We start from the raw sequence: 17,060 nt of genomic DNA, 5'->3' as shown, positions 1-17,060 counted from the left end.
TCATCGGGGTATGAAACAAATTTTGTTTGCAAACTTCTGTAAAAATCCGCTACGCGGATTCATACAGTTTACAAACAAAATTTGTTTCATACCCCGATGAAACTAAAAAAAAAATGACATCAATGCTTAAATAGAGAAAAATGTATCAAAATGTAATAAGTTGTTTGTTGAATAAGCATTTAATGAGATGAAAGAGAGCCGGAGAGTTCATATAACATCAAACAGGTTGTGTAAACAATCTATCCATCTATCAGTTAAACCAACTGCTTCAAAACTATGGCAATTGTGAATAATTGTATAACAATCATGACGAGACCCCAGAGTACAAACAATTATTTGTGCGTTTAATATACGCTCGATGGTCAGGTGACACAGTGGCAACGCACTTGCCATTTACCTTGGCGGCAGGGGTTCGATTCCCCGATAGGACGTGAAAATGTATGGGTCCACCTGCCCGACCACGTGGATTTTCCACGGGTACTCCCGTTTTCTCCCACAATTACACCTCTCGAGTGCTTTTATCCGTGCCAACAAGCGTGATTATGTTGTAAACAAATTAAGTTTAAATAAAGCAAAGCAATGTCGATATAGTTTATTAAGTACAATGCATACAAGTTAAACAGCAGAAAGCGTAATGTATATTACAAAGACAGTAAGGATTTACAGTGCTTTCTTTCGCTCAAGATCAGTGTTCATTTGAGCTACCATCCCCGTTGTTGTGATGGTGCCCTCCTTAACAAAAAAAACCAAATGTACATCCTTCCGTGTCGTACGGATTTCCGGCATATCCCTCATCACACATGTATCTGTTGGTAATGATGACGTCACAGTGGGAGTGTTGGATATTCCTTCACCGTCCATCACATGCTACTGCAGAGAAAAGAGATATGTTTATTGTTGTATCATAAATCAAATGATATTCAACATTTTCAAAATTCACTGCAGGGATTGTAAAAACGCATATAAAATGTACATAAAAAAGCATGGTTCAATACAAATGGAAAATCAAATCCAAAAACAGAATGCATCATAGAAATGGATTTTAACATACTTTAATTGCAAATATACAAATGGAATCAGATACACAAGTTAAACAACTTCCATGCCCGTCGTTTATGTCAAAAACATATCTATACTGGACTACAGAATTGAATTGATACGTTTACGGTTTACAGATATGAATTAATCAGACTCCTTATTAGCCATTTTATCAGTTTTTGTAACAATATACATCCACATTGATCAGTATATTAGCATATGAAGGGGCCGCGGTGGCCGAGTGGTTAAGGTGTCCCGACACTTTAACACTAGCCCTCCACCTCTGGGTTGCGAGTTCGAAACCTACGTGGGGCAGTTGCCAGGTACTGACCGTAGGCCGGTGGTTTTTCTCCGGGTACTCGGCTTTCCTCCACCTCCAAAACCTGGCCCGTCCTTAAATGACCCTGGCTGTTAATAGGACGTTAAACAACAAACAAATTAGCATATGAAATCATCAATTTTAATCAGTGTGTGGTTTATATAAATATAATACTGTATGTAATGCTAAAGAAAATTGACCAATTACACTGCTGTATACTTTTATAGTACGGTACTTCCACATTTCTTAGTGGCATCTCCTATGAGTCCTTTGTTACATTTACGTGTAGGGTACGCTATCACAATAGGCATTGTATACACAGACTCCGTAACACGGTACTATATTAAATATATCAAAGAATTCGGTCAAACAAAATGTATTTCAGGTCAATGTTCTTCTTTTGAATTACTAAACTCAATATCATTACAGTTATGTAATCGCACAACGTTCCACGATGTGCGATGTGCTCACGATGTCTGCACGATGTGAGCACGAAGTCTGCACGATGTGCGATATGTGCGATACGGATGGTGCAGGAAAATGTGCGCACGATGGGCGATTGGAACGGTATTTGTGCGATAGGCATCGTGGTAGATATAAAATGAGGAATGCATCATCTAATTTTTTAAACGTGTGGAACGATTGTAAAAGATATACAACCATTAACATTTTACGAGGCAGCTAATTACCATATTTTTGTTGAAATATATGCAATAATTATTAGGAATGAAACTAAATACCGGTGTATAATTAGATAAGTAATCTAAATTTTTTTGTTATCTAAATTATTTTTTAAAGAACTTTATATAATTTTCTCGGACGTCGTCGAGGACACCTATAGGCCTAGGAAATCGAAAAAATGTGTATTCCGCGAGGTTATATCAGAGACATATATAGATATATATGTCTCTGGTTATATACAGGCTATTTAATACATGTAGAACAAAACAACAGATAAGACGACTTATTTTGAATAGAAACATTTCTTTTTTGTTCAAAAATACATAATATATGTAATTTATGTATTAAGTAAGATAAATAATCGTAGTGGAGTCCGTCTACCATTCTGGTGCATGTACATGTAGATGTATCACCAGGTCGTCGAAAACATCACGAATACTTGCGAGACAAAATGACGGTACTTAAATGGCAAAAAATTAACAGGTCATACATATTCCATGAATGAAAACAATTGTTATGCAGCACGCATATATAATAGCGACCATATCTTATATCATAATTTTAATTTTTTTTTCGTATATGTTTTCGTATAACTAGCTATTTCGTAATATTCATAAACATATCGTTATCAGTAGGTAACATGCAATGCTTTAGCAATACCAATCATGCTTGTTTTTCCTGAATGTCATTGGTTTTTAAACCTTATCTTTGTGTGACACAAAACTACATGTTGTTTATTTTTACTACTGACAAGAACAACCGACCTTGGGTTCCCGATAAATCCTTTGTTACATTAACACTCGTTTTATTTCTCGTCACATTAGGCATTGTTCACATGGTTCTATGGAAGCTTTCCTTACAGGGGCGAATGCTCAAATAAAGGCCGAAAGTGACGCAGTGTCGTCGGATACATTACGGAATTCGGCAGTCTGTTAATGTTGTCTCTTTCTAAATCAAATACTGTTTCACTAATATTTTGGGAGGACAATTAGTGACGGTTTTATTTGACCAATATAACAAAAGAATATTTTTTCCATAATGTCTCTGAAATGATGTATCATATCAAGCAATCTAATTAAAATCTAGATTGTCATTCTCACTACGTTACATGTTCATAATAGATTGCTTGATATGATACATCATTTCAGAGACATTCTGGAAAATATATTCTGGAAAAAAATATTCTTTTGTTATATTGCTTTATTTTTGGCTAAATGATGATGATGATGATGATGATGATGTTAGATGGAAATATATTACCCTCCATTTATGTGCTGTTATCATTGTCGATAGCTAAAACGAATCTGATATGGCAGCAGTAGTTATTGCAGGACAGTTATAAACGGCATTATCTATCAAACATGGCATTTACACCGTTTTATTTTTAATGTAGAATTCATCAGGACATCTGACACATCCCTTCCATTTTGTGTTTTTAATAATGTACTCAGGAGGGCATGCAGGTAATTACTGTAATATAATTATAATATGCTTGGCTGCTCTGTTCCGAACTATAAATCGGCAAAAGATCCGGCCTATCACAAGGTTTGGTTTGGTTTGGTTTATTTTGTTTAACGTCCTATTAACAGCTAAGGTCATTTAAGGACGGCCTCCCGTGCGTGCGACATGTAGGCGTGTGGTGAGTGCGTATGTGTGTTTTGGGAGGCTGCGGTATGTTTGTGTGAAGTCTCCTTGTGGTAGGCCGGGACTTTTGCCGATTTATAGTGCTACCTCACTGGAGCATACTGCCGAAGACACCCAGCAGCACATCCCACCCGGTCACATTATACTGACAACGGGTGAACCAGTCGTCCCACTCCAAATATGCTGAGCGCTAATCAGGAGTAGCAACTACCATTTTTAAAGACTCTGGTATGTCTCGGCCAGGGGACAGAACCCAAAGCCTATCACAAGGAGACTTAACACGAACATACCACATACCGCAGCCTCCAATGCCGTCCTTAAATGACCTTAGCTGTTAAAGGGACGTTTCACAAAATAAACCAAACCAAACCAACCATCCGAAAAAAAACTCCTTTGATCAGGTGTCACTTTTCATAACGCTCCAGTGTTTTTATTGATATAATCATAATATACAATTTGTTACCACAGGTATCAAAAGAGGAGCGACGATATCAGGGGACAGGATATGATGACCGACACAATAGAGGAAGTGTTCAACTAGCCGTCCAGTTATATAATGGTATAATAACATGGCTGTATTTTCTGTTGTAACATATTTCAGTAATACATTACGTACGCATGATAAGGCGTCTATATTTGCTGTAAAATTGCAAGATTATCAAGACATCGACAGAAGGGAGATAACTCGCGCAAGATCAGTTTTTTTCAATCTAATTAAAATCAAGATGGCCATTCTCACTACGTTACAACCATCTAGATTTTAACTAGATTGAATTTTTTTTAACATTCAGGGCCCAGTTGCTCAAAAGGTGATTAGCTTAATCACTCGATTAGTGAAAATCTCATTTCTCCTTTTCTTCAAAACCTGAGTGTGTGTATTCCTGAAAATGGTCAGGTAGGAAGAGACTGAGAAGTGTTATCGTTTTATAAAATTTTGTCAAGTTAGTTTTACCGGAAATTATTTAATTATGATTTTAAAATTGTTGTTAAACTGTGATTAGCCTAATCACCCTTTGAACAACTGGGCTCTGGTCTGTTTATTTTGATCGTGTAAATATGCTGTTATCGCAACTTACCTAGTTATGTTCCTGTGTATGTAGGTGGTAAATCTGGTGTTATTTTGTAATAACACTATTTTGTAATAACACTTTCAAATGATGAACGGTCATTGATGCTACACATGTACTTACGAAGAAAACCTTTGTCCCCATTTTCACGAAAAATGGAATAACTCTCAGGTGAATACCATATACTAGAGATACTTTATACAGTGTTAATTGCATATCCATAATGAGTACGATTTAAAAAAAAAAAATTAAAAAAAAAAATATCATAATGCGGAAATCTGGAAAGGATCGATGTTGACAATAACCAATGTTGAAAGTAGAAGGGGGTGCCTATCCCATTCATATGATCGATACCGTTTTTTTTTTATTTTGTTTTTGTTTTTTTTAACAATGGTAAATTCTAAAATTATAATTAAAACTGAATTATGCCTGTCACTTTGCCTTCGCACTTGATTCATGCATCGGGTGTCACCACAACCATCCAGCACAGTATAACTCCGCGAGAACTTGTCATGGCAATATCCAAAAGTAGCTACTGATTTTAGAATACCAAAAATCAGTTAAAATATTAACACAAAAACGAGATTACACATGATCGCATATGGATCCCACAAGGCACAAACACGTGTGTCATGTGAACAAAAGGTGTGACTAACATGTAAATGAAGGAATTGACAATAAAAATAGCACCACGATAAGATAAATACACAATAACCTCGTACATTCATTTATGCTGGTTCAATGAGGTAATATGAAATTTTAACAAACCATGGTAGCAAGTGTTACTTCGAGCATGACATCAGTATTAAAATGTCGAGTAGAAGCAGGGTGAATTACTCGTTCGACTCGACCGAGGCGGCGTCCTTCGTTCTCCGCCATCTTTCCATCTTGTCGATATTTAAACGTCTTTATCACATTTACCGTCTTGTAGTTTCCTCCTTTTTCTCGCTGATTCCGTTTTCAATGACTTATCAGCTAATCGCTTACACGGAAAGGTTACTTTCGGCCGTCCGTCATTTTTTCGTTCGTTCTCGAATTTAAATAACTTGTCTGCGCATGCTCGTGTTGACAGTCCTTGATAGCGATTAATTTTCTTACTTTATTACCAATTTACATTTAAAAATAATTCATTTTTAAAGAACTTTGGGTTATATGTGGTCTTATGCTAAAGTTTATAATTTATACCATTTTGGAAAGATAAAGATTTTCGTTTAGATAGTATAAACAAATTCATTTAAACTAGGCACACATGATTACGGCACTATTTAGGGATTTAAATCCACCAGCAAAGCTTGCATCCAACCGCAACAATGTACAGTCATGGAACAAAAGACATTTCATCTGTTATCTTTGATATTCGTCTTCTTTAAAAAAAAACCTCTGTTGCGAGGACGTAAAATTTCGTAAAATTAACTATGCAATCCACACCTGTTTTAAAGGTGTTTAAAGCGACTATAACGGTATATGTCATAATCATTAAACGATCATTTCGTCTTATACATCGTGAAATGGGTTTAAGATAAAGCGATACACGAGCCAACCCTGTGGAAAATACTCTATAAATATGTTTACATGGTTTTAAACAAATCCTTACTTCTGTTGATGGGTGATAGCAATGCTACAAGGAAAAAGCCGGAGTTACACGGAGAGAGGCGGACTTACACGGAGAAATCCGATTGGAGTCGCAGGGTCAAAGGTGAGGTAGTGTCAAGGGAGACAGCAGGAAAATAAAAATGACAAACTTTTGTGGTTACTAATTCTATTTTATTTTTTCTATTCTTATCTACACTTTAAACCCGGACACTGCGTGGTTAGCCTAAAACATGAACTTACATATATAATTAAATGTATGTGTTTTTATGTCTGTGTATGTCAGCCCTCATTCTGCGGTTAATCTGTAATAAAATGAATACACTTATGACTGTTGTGAAATGTAGGTTATTTTTTTTATTAGTTTTCGATTGCAAAATTTATACAAAATAATGACCCATCAAAGATTTAAACAAAACTTGAGTAGTTTTTTGATGGTCTAGAGAATGATTTCTTCAGTGTACAGTAAACAATGTGTATGTAAACAATGTGCACAGTAAACAATGTGACAGTAAACAATGTGTACAGTAAACAATGTGTACAATGTACAATGTTTAAGACATAATCAATGATTTAGAACGGTGATTGTATTTCGAGTAAATGTTTCTAAGGATACACAGAGTAACTGAATAGCTCTTGAATATAAATAAATCGCACTGACTACACACTAGATTTAGGACTTATCGGTGATGCCAAACCTAGAAACATAGAATCGAAATCGTAAACATCAACAACAAAAATTACACAGATGTTAAAGTTAACCAAATGGCAGGTTCATTAACCCCATGATTTTTATAAATTAGTTATCAGTTTCAGACAAGAACTTAAAACAAGAGATCCCAGAGGGATCTTGGCGCCCACCATTGAATGATCTTTATAGGTTCCATGTCAGATTGATCTTTTCCCTACTTTTCCCTTCCTCTAAGTCTTACTTATCTGTGTAAATTCAGAAACAGCCCTCTAGTACTTTTCAAACAAGGGGAACCTATATACAGAATTTAAGATTTAGCTATAATGGCTGTCTGTCGGCCATGTTGTTTTCGTATTGGTCCCAATATGCAAAACTAGGCACTGAGGGGAACCTACATATGAAATTTGAAAAATATCCCTTCAGTACTTTCACAGAAATAGCGATAACAAACTTCAATTGTCAAAATCCGAAATGGCTGCCTGTCGGCCATGTTGTTTTCTGATTAGTCTCAAAATGCAATATGCATAACTAGGCACCGACGGGAACATGCATATGAAATTTTAGAAAGATCCCTTCATTACTTTCTGAGAAATAGCGATAACAAACTTCAATTGTCAAAATCCAAGATGGCTGCCTGTCAGCCATGTTGTTTTCTGATTGGTCTCAAAATGCAATATGCATAACTAGGCACTGAGGGGAACCTGCATATGAAATTTCAGAAAGATCCCTTCATTACTCTCTGAGAAATAGCGATAACAAATTTTAATTGTCAAAATCCAAGATGGCTGCCTGTCAGCAATGTTGTTTTCCTATTGGTCTCAAAATGCAATATGCATAAGTAGGCATCAAGGGGAACCTACATAGGAAATTTGAGAAAGATCCCTTCAGTTCTTTCACAGAAAAAGCGATAACAAATTTCAATTGTCAAAATCCAAGATGGCTGCCTGTTGGCCATGTTGTTTTCCGATTGGTCTCAAAATACAATATGCATAACTAGGCACTGAGGGGAACCTGCATATGAAATTTCAGAAAGATCCCTTCATTACTTTCACAGAAATAGCAATAACAAACTTTAATTGTCAGAATCCAAGATGGCTGCCTGTCAGCCATGTTGTTTTCTGATTAGTCTCAAAATGCAATATGCATAATCAGGCACAAAGAGGAACCTGCATATGAAATTTGAGAAAGATCCCTTCAGTACTTTCACAGAAATAGCGATAACAAACTTCAATTGTCAAAATCCAAGATGGCTGCCTGTCGGCCATTTTGTTTTCCGATTGGTCCCAAAATGCAATATGCATAACTAGGCACCAAAGGGAACCTACATATAAAATTTGAGAAAGATCCCTTCAGTACTTCCTCAGAAATAGCGTTAACAAACTCCAATTGTCAAAATCCAAGATGGCTGCCTGTCGGCCATGTTGTTTTCCGATTGGTCCCAAAATGAAATATGCATAACTAGGCACCAAAGGGAACCTACATATGAAATTTGAGAAAGATCCCTTCAATACTTTCTCAGAAATAGAGATAACAAACTTCAATTGTCAAAATCCAAGATGGCTGCCTGTCGGCCATGTTGTTTTCTGATCGGTCCCAAAATGCAATATGCATAACTAGGCACCAAGGGGAACCTACATAGGAAATTTGAGAAAGATCCCTTCAGTTCTTTCACAGAAAAAGCGATAACAAATTTCAATTGTCAAAATCCAAGATGGCTGCCTGTTGGCCATGTTGTTTTTCTGATTGGTCTCAAAATGCAATATGCATAACTAGGCACTGAGGGGAACCTGCATATGAAATTTCAGAAAGATCCCTTCATTACTTTCTGAGAAATAGCGATAACAAATTTTAATTGTCAAAATCCAAGATGGCTGCCTGTCAGCAATGTTGTTTTCCTATTGGTCTCAAAATGCAATATGCATAAGTAGGCATCAAGGGGAACCTACATAGGAAATTTGAGAAAGATCCCTTCAGTTCTTTCACAGAAAAAGCGATAACAAATTTCAATTGTCAAAATCCAAGATGGCTGCCTGTTGGCCATGTTGTTTTCCGATTGGTCTCAAAATGCAATATGCATAACTAGGCACTGAGGGGAACCTGCATATGAAATTTCAGAAAGATCCCTTCATTACTTTCACAGAAATAGCAATAACAAACTTTAATTGTCAGAATCCAAGATGGCTGCCTGTCAGCCATGTTGTTTTCTGATTAGTCTCAAAATGCAATATGCATAACCAGGCACAAAGAGGAACCTGCATATGAAATTTGAGAAAGATCCCTTCAGTACTTTCACAGAAATAGCGATAACAAACTTTAATTGTCAAAATCCAAGATGGCTGCCTGTCGGCCATTTTGTTTTCCGATTGGTCCCAAAATGCAATATGCATAACTAGGCACCAAAGGGAACCTACATATGAAATTTGAGAAAGATCCCTTCAGTACTTCCTCAGAAATAGCGATAACAAACTCCAATTGTCAAAATAAAAGATGGCTGCCTGTCGGCCATGTTGTTTTCTGATCGGTCCCAAAATGCAATATGCATATCTAGGCACCAAGAGGAACCTACATATGAAATTTGAGAAAGATCCCTTCAATACTTTCTCAGAAATAGAGATAACAAACTTCAATTGTCAAAATCCAAGATGGCTGCCTGTCGGCCATGTTGTTTTCTGATCGGTCCCAAAATGCAATATGCATAACTAGGCACCAAGGGGAACCTACATAGGAAATTTGAGAAAGATCCCTTCAGTTCTTTCACAGAAAAAGCGATAACAAATTTCAATTGTCAAAATCCAAGATGGCTGCCTGTTGGCCATGTTGTTTTTCGATTGGTCTCAAAATGCAATATGCATAACTAGGCACTGAGGGGAACCTGCATATGAAATTTCAGAAAGATCCCTTCATTACTTTCACAGAAATAGCAATAACAAACTTTAATTGTCAGAATCCAAGATGGCTGCCTGTCAGCCATGTTGTTTTCTGATTAGTCTCAAAATGCAATATGCATAACCAGGCACAAAGAGGAACCTGCATATGAAATTTGAGAAAGATCCCTTCAGTACTTTCACAGAAATAGCGATAACAAACTTCAATTGTCAAAATCCAAGATGGCTGCCTGTCGGCCATTTTGTTTTCCGATTGGTCCCAAAATGCAATATGCATAACTAGGCACCAAAGGGAAACTACATATAAAATTTGAGAAAGATCCCTTCAGTACTTCCTCAGAAATAGCGATAACAAACTCCAATTGTCAAAATAAAAGATGGCTGCCTGTCGGCCATGTTGTTTTCTGATCGGTCCCAAAATGCAATATGCATATCTAGGCACCAAGAGGAACCTACATATGAAATTTGAGAAAGATCCCTTCAATACTTTCTCAGAAATAGAGATAACAAACTTCAATTGTCAAAATCCAAGATGGCTGCCTGTCGGCCATGTTGTTTTCTGATCGGTCCCAAAATGCAATAGGCATAACTAGGCACCAAGGGGAACCTACATATAAAATTTGAGAAAGATCCCTTCAATACTTTCTCAGAAATAGAGATAACAAACTTCAATTGTCAAAATCCAAGATGGCTGCCTGTCGGCCATGTTGTTTTCCGATCGGTCCCAAAATGCAATATGCACAACTAGGCACCAAGGGGAACCTACATATGAAATTTGAGAAAGATCCCATCAGCACTTTCTCAGAAATAGCGATAACAAGAATTGTTTACGGACGGAGGGACGGACGGACGGACGACGGACCACGGACGCAGGGCGATTTGAATAGCCCACCATCTGATGATGGTGGGCTAAAAATGATGACTCATTTAGTTTACCGGGGTATATTGTAAACCAACATCTACTCAAATGCATGTGCTGAAAGCCAAAACATAAAAAAAAAATCGCGTAAATAAGACGGGTGTCCTTAGATATTCCACAAGGCTTCACCTGACGATGATACCGGCGATATGAAGGTTGAACATCACACTGAAGGACGAACTTCGTAGAGAAATTTATCTCCGTTTTATATAGCAAGAAGTTGACAGCGTGGACGTGTCACGCGACGTGTTTATCGTAAACGCATTAAATTGCACGATTACCTTACATACGATTATCAGTGAAGCGTACACTATGTGGTTTATGTAAATGAGAAACTAAAATACTATTAACTGGTCCGATGAACACGCCATGCTAATATTCATGAAACAGCTTGGGCCAAGATTATAGTCTATGTGATCCATTCATTCAACTCGGATAAGTCTATTATCGATAATGTTTATTCCATACGCAATACTGTTTGTTGTGAATTCTGCGTTTTATTTATTTATTTATTTATTTATTTATTTGCCAATATTTTGCATCCAACAATTTCAATATTTTTAATAAGTACCGATACATGTGTTAGTTTCTGTTTGTTTTACGACCCGCAAATTATTTATAAGACTTCTAAATGTTAATGATTGTGCCATGATAACTATGTAACCGAAGTCCAGCGCATAACGGCAAGACACTGTTGTTCTTTATGTGTGACTACCTCAACAACAGACTAGATAATTTTTGGAAATACGAGATATATTTCATACTAACAGAGCCGAACTACCAATCTAATCTTTTTAAATCAACGAAACTTTTTTTACAACCAATATAACTGAATTACCAAATGTACATCTAAGATTATTTCGTTTATTATGTACATTAATGATTTCGAGTCCAGTGAATAGGAGTATTACATCCTATACTGGAAGTTAACTTGCCATTCAGAGATAAATCGCCCCGTAGTTTGCATGCATGCACTATCTTTTCTGATTATTGATATTCGAATGTTAGTATCTAATTCATTTAGTAATTATTTGATTTGTCATCTGTTTATTTCTTCTTGTTGCAGGGCTGATCACAGGTTGATCAATTGTAATCATGTAGTTGCTGCTGATCGATATATAATAGTTCTGTATCACGGAATATCCAGCTTCATGGTAAGTTGTGCATTTGCAAAGATTCACATTTATTAGATAAAAAAAAAAAAAAAAAAAAACCGACATATTGTATATTCTTAAAACAATTCATACATTTATGATGAGCGGATACGAAAACAAAATTGCAATTTTAGATGATATTTTGAGACCTATTATTAGGTATAATTTCAGAGAGTCAAAAGGTTTATCAGTCAAATTATATTCTCTTTTAAGTCACAATGGAAAAACTAGTGAAAGCGTCTGTGCTGACAAAAGAACAAGAATGGAGACAAAATGGTGAGCGTTAAGGAATTTGAGAGATTTAAAAGTGTACACAACTGATGGCACCGCATAGATCATGGGAAAATACTGTAAAAACGTACGAATAATTTTTCAAAGCAAGTTATTTATTAAAGAAAAACGTATTTTAGTTGTAATTGGATTAAGTCTAATAACAATAGCGTGTTAAAGGGGATTACGTATGGTAAGTGTATTTAAATGTAAGTCTATGTATATAAGTGTACTAGAGGGACTACATAGTGTAGGTGTAATTTTAAGGCAAGTCTAATTACAAAAGTATGTTAGGGAAAACGTATTGTGTGTGATTTGAATGTAAGTCTTAATTACAATAGTGTACTATAGAGACTTGATAGTGTAGGTGTAATTTGAATGAAAGTCTAATTACCACAGTGTACTATAGGGACAAGATAGTGTAGGTGTAATTTGAATGAAAGTCTAATTACCACAGTGTACTATAGGGACAAGATAGTGTAGGTGTAATTTAAATGTAAGTGTAATTACAATAGTGTGTTAGGAATCGCGTATTATGTGTAAATTGAATATAAGTCCTATTACAATAGCATGTTAGGGACTACGTATTGTGTGCGATTTCAATGGGAGTCTAATTACTACAGTGTACTATAGGACTTTATAGTGTAGGTGTAATTTGAATGAAAGTCTAATTACTACAGTGTACTATAGGGACTTTATAGTGTAGGTGTAATTTGAATGAAAGTCTAATTACAATAGTGTGGTAGGAATCACGTATGGTGTGTAATTTGAATATTTACCTAAAAGCGTGCTAGAAATTATGAATCACCATAGTATGAAGCTCTTTATTATGAATAATAATTTTAATCACTTATAAGATGACTATGTACATTGATATGCTGATCGCCTTATTGTAATTTAAATGAGTTTCTTCTGTTTATACAATCTTCATTTTGGAGGGAACAACAATTACAAATTGGCGCCTTGTCATTATGATGTTTAATAACTTAATGTGTTAATTGACATAATGGCACATGGTGGTTGTGTATCACATTTCATTTAAGCATTGAGGTTGATTTTTTTTATTTTCATCGGGGTATGAAACGATTTTTTTTGCAAACTTTGTAAGGATCCGCGTAATTTCAGTTAATTGTCTTTTTCTAATTCAAAACATGTTTTATGTACAATTTTACGGGTTTTATTTGGGATTCTTTTTCTCAAATCAATACGCAACGTCAATTGTGTCGTATTGTGACGTCACATTTTTCGCGCCATTCTCGGAATTTCTTTCATAGAAGAATGAAAAGAATTTTTTGACCAATCACATTTGAGTATTTACCATGAAAACAAAGAAAAATTAATCATAGGGCATTTACGTATTACCTACAAGCTCTTCCATTCTTTTATCTCACTGAATAAAAAGTAGAGGCCACATGATAAGTTCCTCTTAGGCCTCCTCATTGTATTCTTTGTTATTCGAAATTATATACATATACATCATATATTTATATTACTCCGTATTAAACATACTGTTATAATATAATAATGTTTCTGATGGTCATAGATATTTGAAATTGACTTCTGTAGTTGATAATGTAGACTCAAAAATTAAGACAAATGTTCAAATATTGTATGTTATTTAAATATTTTTATTTCATCATCCTTTTTTTTAAGTTCTAATATACGTACAGCATAAACAATATGAAAATAATAAAAAAAATTATACAAAAAATGATAAAAATGAAGCTGATATACAACCCAATTCATAACAACCAACCGATGTTTGATTGACAAATTCTGTTCCGATTTCCTATAAGCCTACATCACATATTTATAATTACAACGTACATGTAAAGATTGACTTTAGAAGGCAATTTTCGCTAAACTCTCTGAATTGGTATTATTTAAGAATGCTACCAAACTTATAAATATTCGTTTCAGGTGGAAAACGGTATTTCTTCGGACGATCTTAATACCTCGTCTTGTATCTGCGTCGGCGATCCAAGTACCCTGTAGTTCCTGCAGGTACTTTCATAATTAACACATTTGGTCCACTACTCCCAGAAAAGTCCATAGTTCCCAGGAAGAACTTGTGCAGTTTGTTGACCGAAAACCACAGATTATTCTTTTGATCAAAATTCAAAATATCTACAAAGTTTATACAGGACGGTCCCTCAATGAATGTTTCCACATTTTTCATTTGTACCTTTCGGAATGTTGTTTTCTGTTTTCGCCTATCCTTTTCCACATCCCATTTATATACAGTGTTATCGTCAAGGCCACCGAAATACAAACTATGGTCCCTACTATACACCATCCCCGCTGCATGCGCTGGCTTTGTACCGACCTTGCGGACGTACCTGCCGAAATTCCTCCCCGGTTTCCTTACAACCTTTGTAGGTATTTGGTAGAGGGAATATCCAGAAAGCTGACCATAGTAGATGAATTTCATATCAGATGATAAAGCAATACCGTTGATTCCATCAGAAACCTCTATTGTCTCGCCCAAAACAGTGATGTTTCCGTTGCCTGGTTCTGGTAACATCGAGGGAGGATGCGAATAGAAATGGGACGTGTTCTTTTTTCTGTCATAAACAATTAAACGTGTATCGAAATCATCCGTTATGTAAGCATAACGAGACTTGCTCCCCTTGTACTGAACGACAATGTCATTAAGGAACGTCCGTGTACGATTAGCAACCGAATTAGGAAATATGTGGCGGGTGATTTCAATATCATTATTTATATCATATATTATTATCTTTGCTGGACAGAGATTTTCGGTCGGAGTTCCATCAACAGCAAAAAAGTTAATCCTTCCAGTATCAATTATCCACATCCAACCAGTATTTGGATCGATCGCAATGCTTTGAACGAATTGAAGACCATCACATTTACCAATTGTCTGTGACTCCCAATTAGGGTACGGTTCGAGGATTGAAACACCATCTTTCACGACAATCTTGTTTAGTGTTGACGGCACCCCGCGACGCCATCTTGGAACAGTGACGTAAACATCGTCCTGATAGATGTTAATTCCACTTATGATGTTGTTCTTTGGGATGTATTCTTCCTTAGCAATGGCTGCTTCACGAGCAGTGTCATTTGGCCAGGTGTAGTCGATGTCATTAAATTTATGCTGTATGATGGATTCGGTGCACATGTTTTGATAATGATAATTATAATAAATCGCCGATGAAAGACGTGCAACAAGAGACAAAAACAGTAATAACAAAGACATGTTGATGTAAGAGATATAGCTAACGTAATGACATCACATTGATGTGTTCCTTTTATACATAAACACAGTCGTGTCTCTCGGATAAAAACTACTTCCTTGTCGTTTTCATTTCTTAACATCAGAATTTAAGTGGAACGGCCGGATGTGCTTTCATGTTTAGATTTGTGATGTATTAAAAAACACTCTCGTTGAGAATCGTCAATAATTCAGGGTTATTATTGAAACTGGATAAGTATCATTGGTTTGTCTATATGGACATCCGTTACTGAATCATTGAAAAGACGTCATCATGGTAATGAAGATGTGGTGTACATCAAAGCAATATGATATCGCTCCCTGTCCTACGACTGGATGTATATTCGACCTATCCTTGCTGAGGTCACAACACAAATTGATGCTTCAGTAAATTCATCAACCGTGACGATTTTTGTTGACTCAGGTCTCGATTACTGAATTCTGAATCACCAGTATATTTTTACTGGTTTTCCGGTACGGGAAAGGATGTAGATATTTTCTTTGGCAAAAAGGCATCATGCAAGTGTAGGCTAAATATATTTATAAATCAGTTGCAATAGGTTGCTAATCATTTAACTTTGAACCATACAGCAAAAGGTTTTTTTCACAGGATAGATATTAAAATTAAGAGCACTTAAGCGTCATCGAATTCTAAAAGATATGTTTGGTTTGCCGTACATTGTAGCTCAAACATTCGTACAATGTATTACATATATTGATATTTGTAGAGTAATCATTTGTTTTTAAACAATCACACTTGGTTAACACAATTTTGAAAATCTTATTTTTGGATAATTTTGTTTTTGTTCTGTGATCGTTAAATTCAAGTTATATTCCACTTTTTTACTGCTATGTTTTAACTTGGTATTTCACAAAAAGGATTATTAAACCGTAAATATTGTTTTATAAACGATGAAATATATATATATATATATCCGATACAAGAACAGCTGAGAAAATCATTTCTGATGAGTATGTTTGAGGTTCTGAGGAGAATGAGTTAGTCAGGGAAATAAACATCGGTATACACCTTTCTATCTTCGTCCTACGAGATCATGAGCAGAAAATGTTGTCACATGATAGGATAATGACATACATATGAGCATTGTTAAGTCATTAATATGGACAATAGTTACTTTTAATCATATTTTATTGTATACGATTGTAATGTGCAAGAACCCAAATTAAAACAATTAACACAATTGCATTTTATACATGTATTTAAGACAACATAGCCAGAGGGCTAAATAATTTTCTCATGACGCGTTTACAATTAAACCTCAAACATTAATACTTCCTGTAGTTATAATTAAATATGGAAGTTCAAAGATACATTATATGTTTAACTATTGTATTGCAATCAACTTCACTTCATGATTAAGCATGTTAAAGGTCAATTTAAAATCGGTTTTATACTTGTTTAATCTTATGTTTTATAACAACAATACTTATAATTATATATACATTTGTATATATTTTTTTTTCATAATTAGACATAAGTAGCATTAAATGTTTGATTTGGTTTAGCATTGTTTAAAGTGCTATAAAAAGCTAAGGTCACTAAACG

The 17,060-nt window shown here is 35.4% G+C and overlaps 1 protein-coding gene and 1 long non-coding RNA gene across 2 annotated transcripts; both read right to left on the bottom strand.

Moving 5' to 3' along the window:
* Positions 1–577: 577 nt before the first annotated feature.
* LOC117343207 lies at positions 578–5,784 on the bottom strand. Its single transcript, XR_004536008.1, has 3 exons — positions 5,518–5,784; positions 1,370–1,446; positions 578–870 (listed from the first exon to the last, which is right to left on the bottom strand). It is a non-coding gene; the product is annotated as an uncharacterized LOC117343207 (long non-coding RNA).
* Positions 5,785–13,876: 8,092 nt separating this feature from the next.
* LOC117343205 (protein yellow-like) lies at positions 13,877–15,428 on the bottom strand. The gene has a single exon (XM_033905544.1). It carries the CDS (start codon positions 15,398–15,400, stop codon positions 14,207–14,209), a length of 1,194 nt encoding a protein of 397 aa, XP_033761435.1. The 5' UTR covers positions 15,401–15,428; the 3' UTR covers positions 13,877–14,206.
* Positions 15,429–17,060: the final 1,632 nt, after the last annotated feature.

Source organism: Pecten maximus, chromosome 15 (assembly GCF_902652985.1).
Source record: "Pecten maximus chromosome 15, xPecMax1.1, whole genome shotgun sequence".
NCBI lineage: Eukaryota > Metazoa > Mollusca > Bivalvia > Pectinida > Pectinidae > Pecten > Pecten maximus.
Note: the sequence above shows the minus strand (reverse complement) of the source record. Positions and strands in the feature narration are given on the sequence as shown.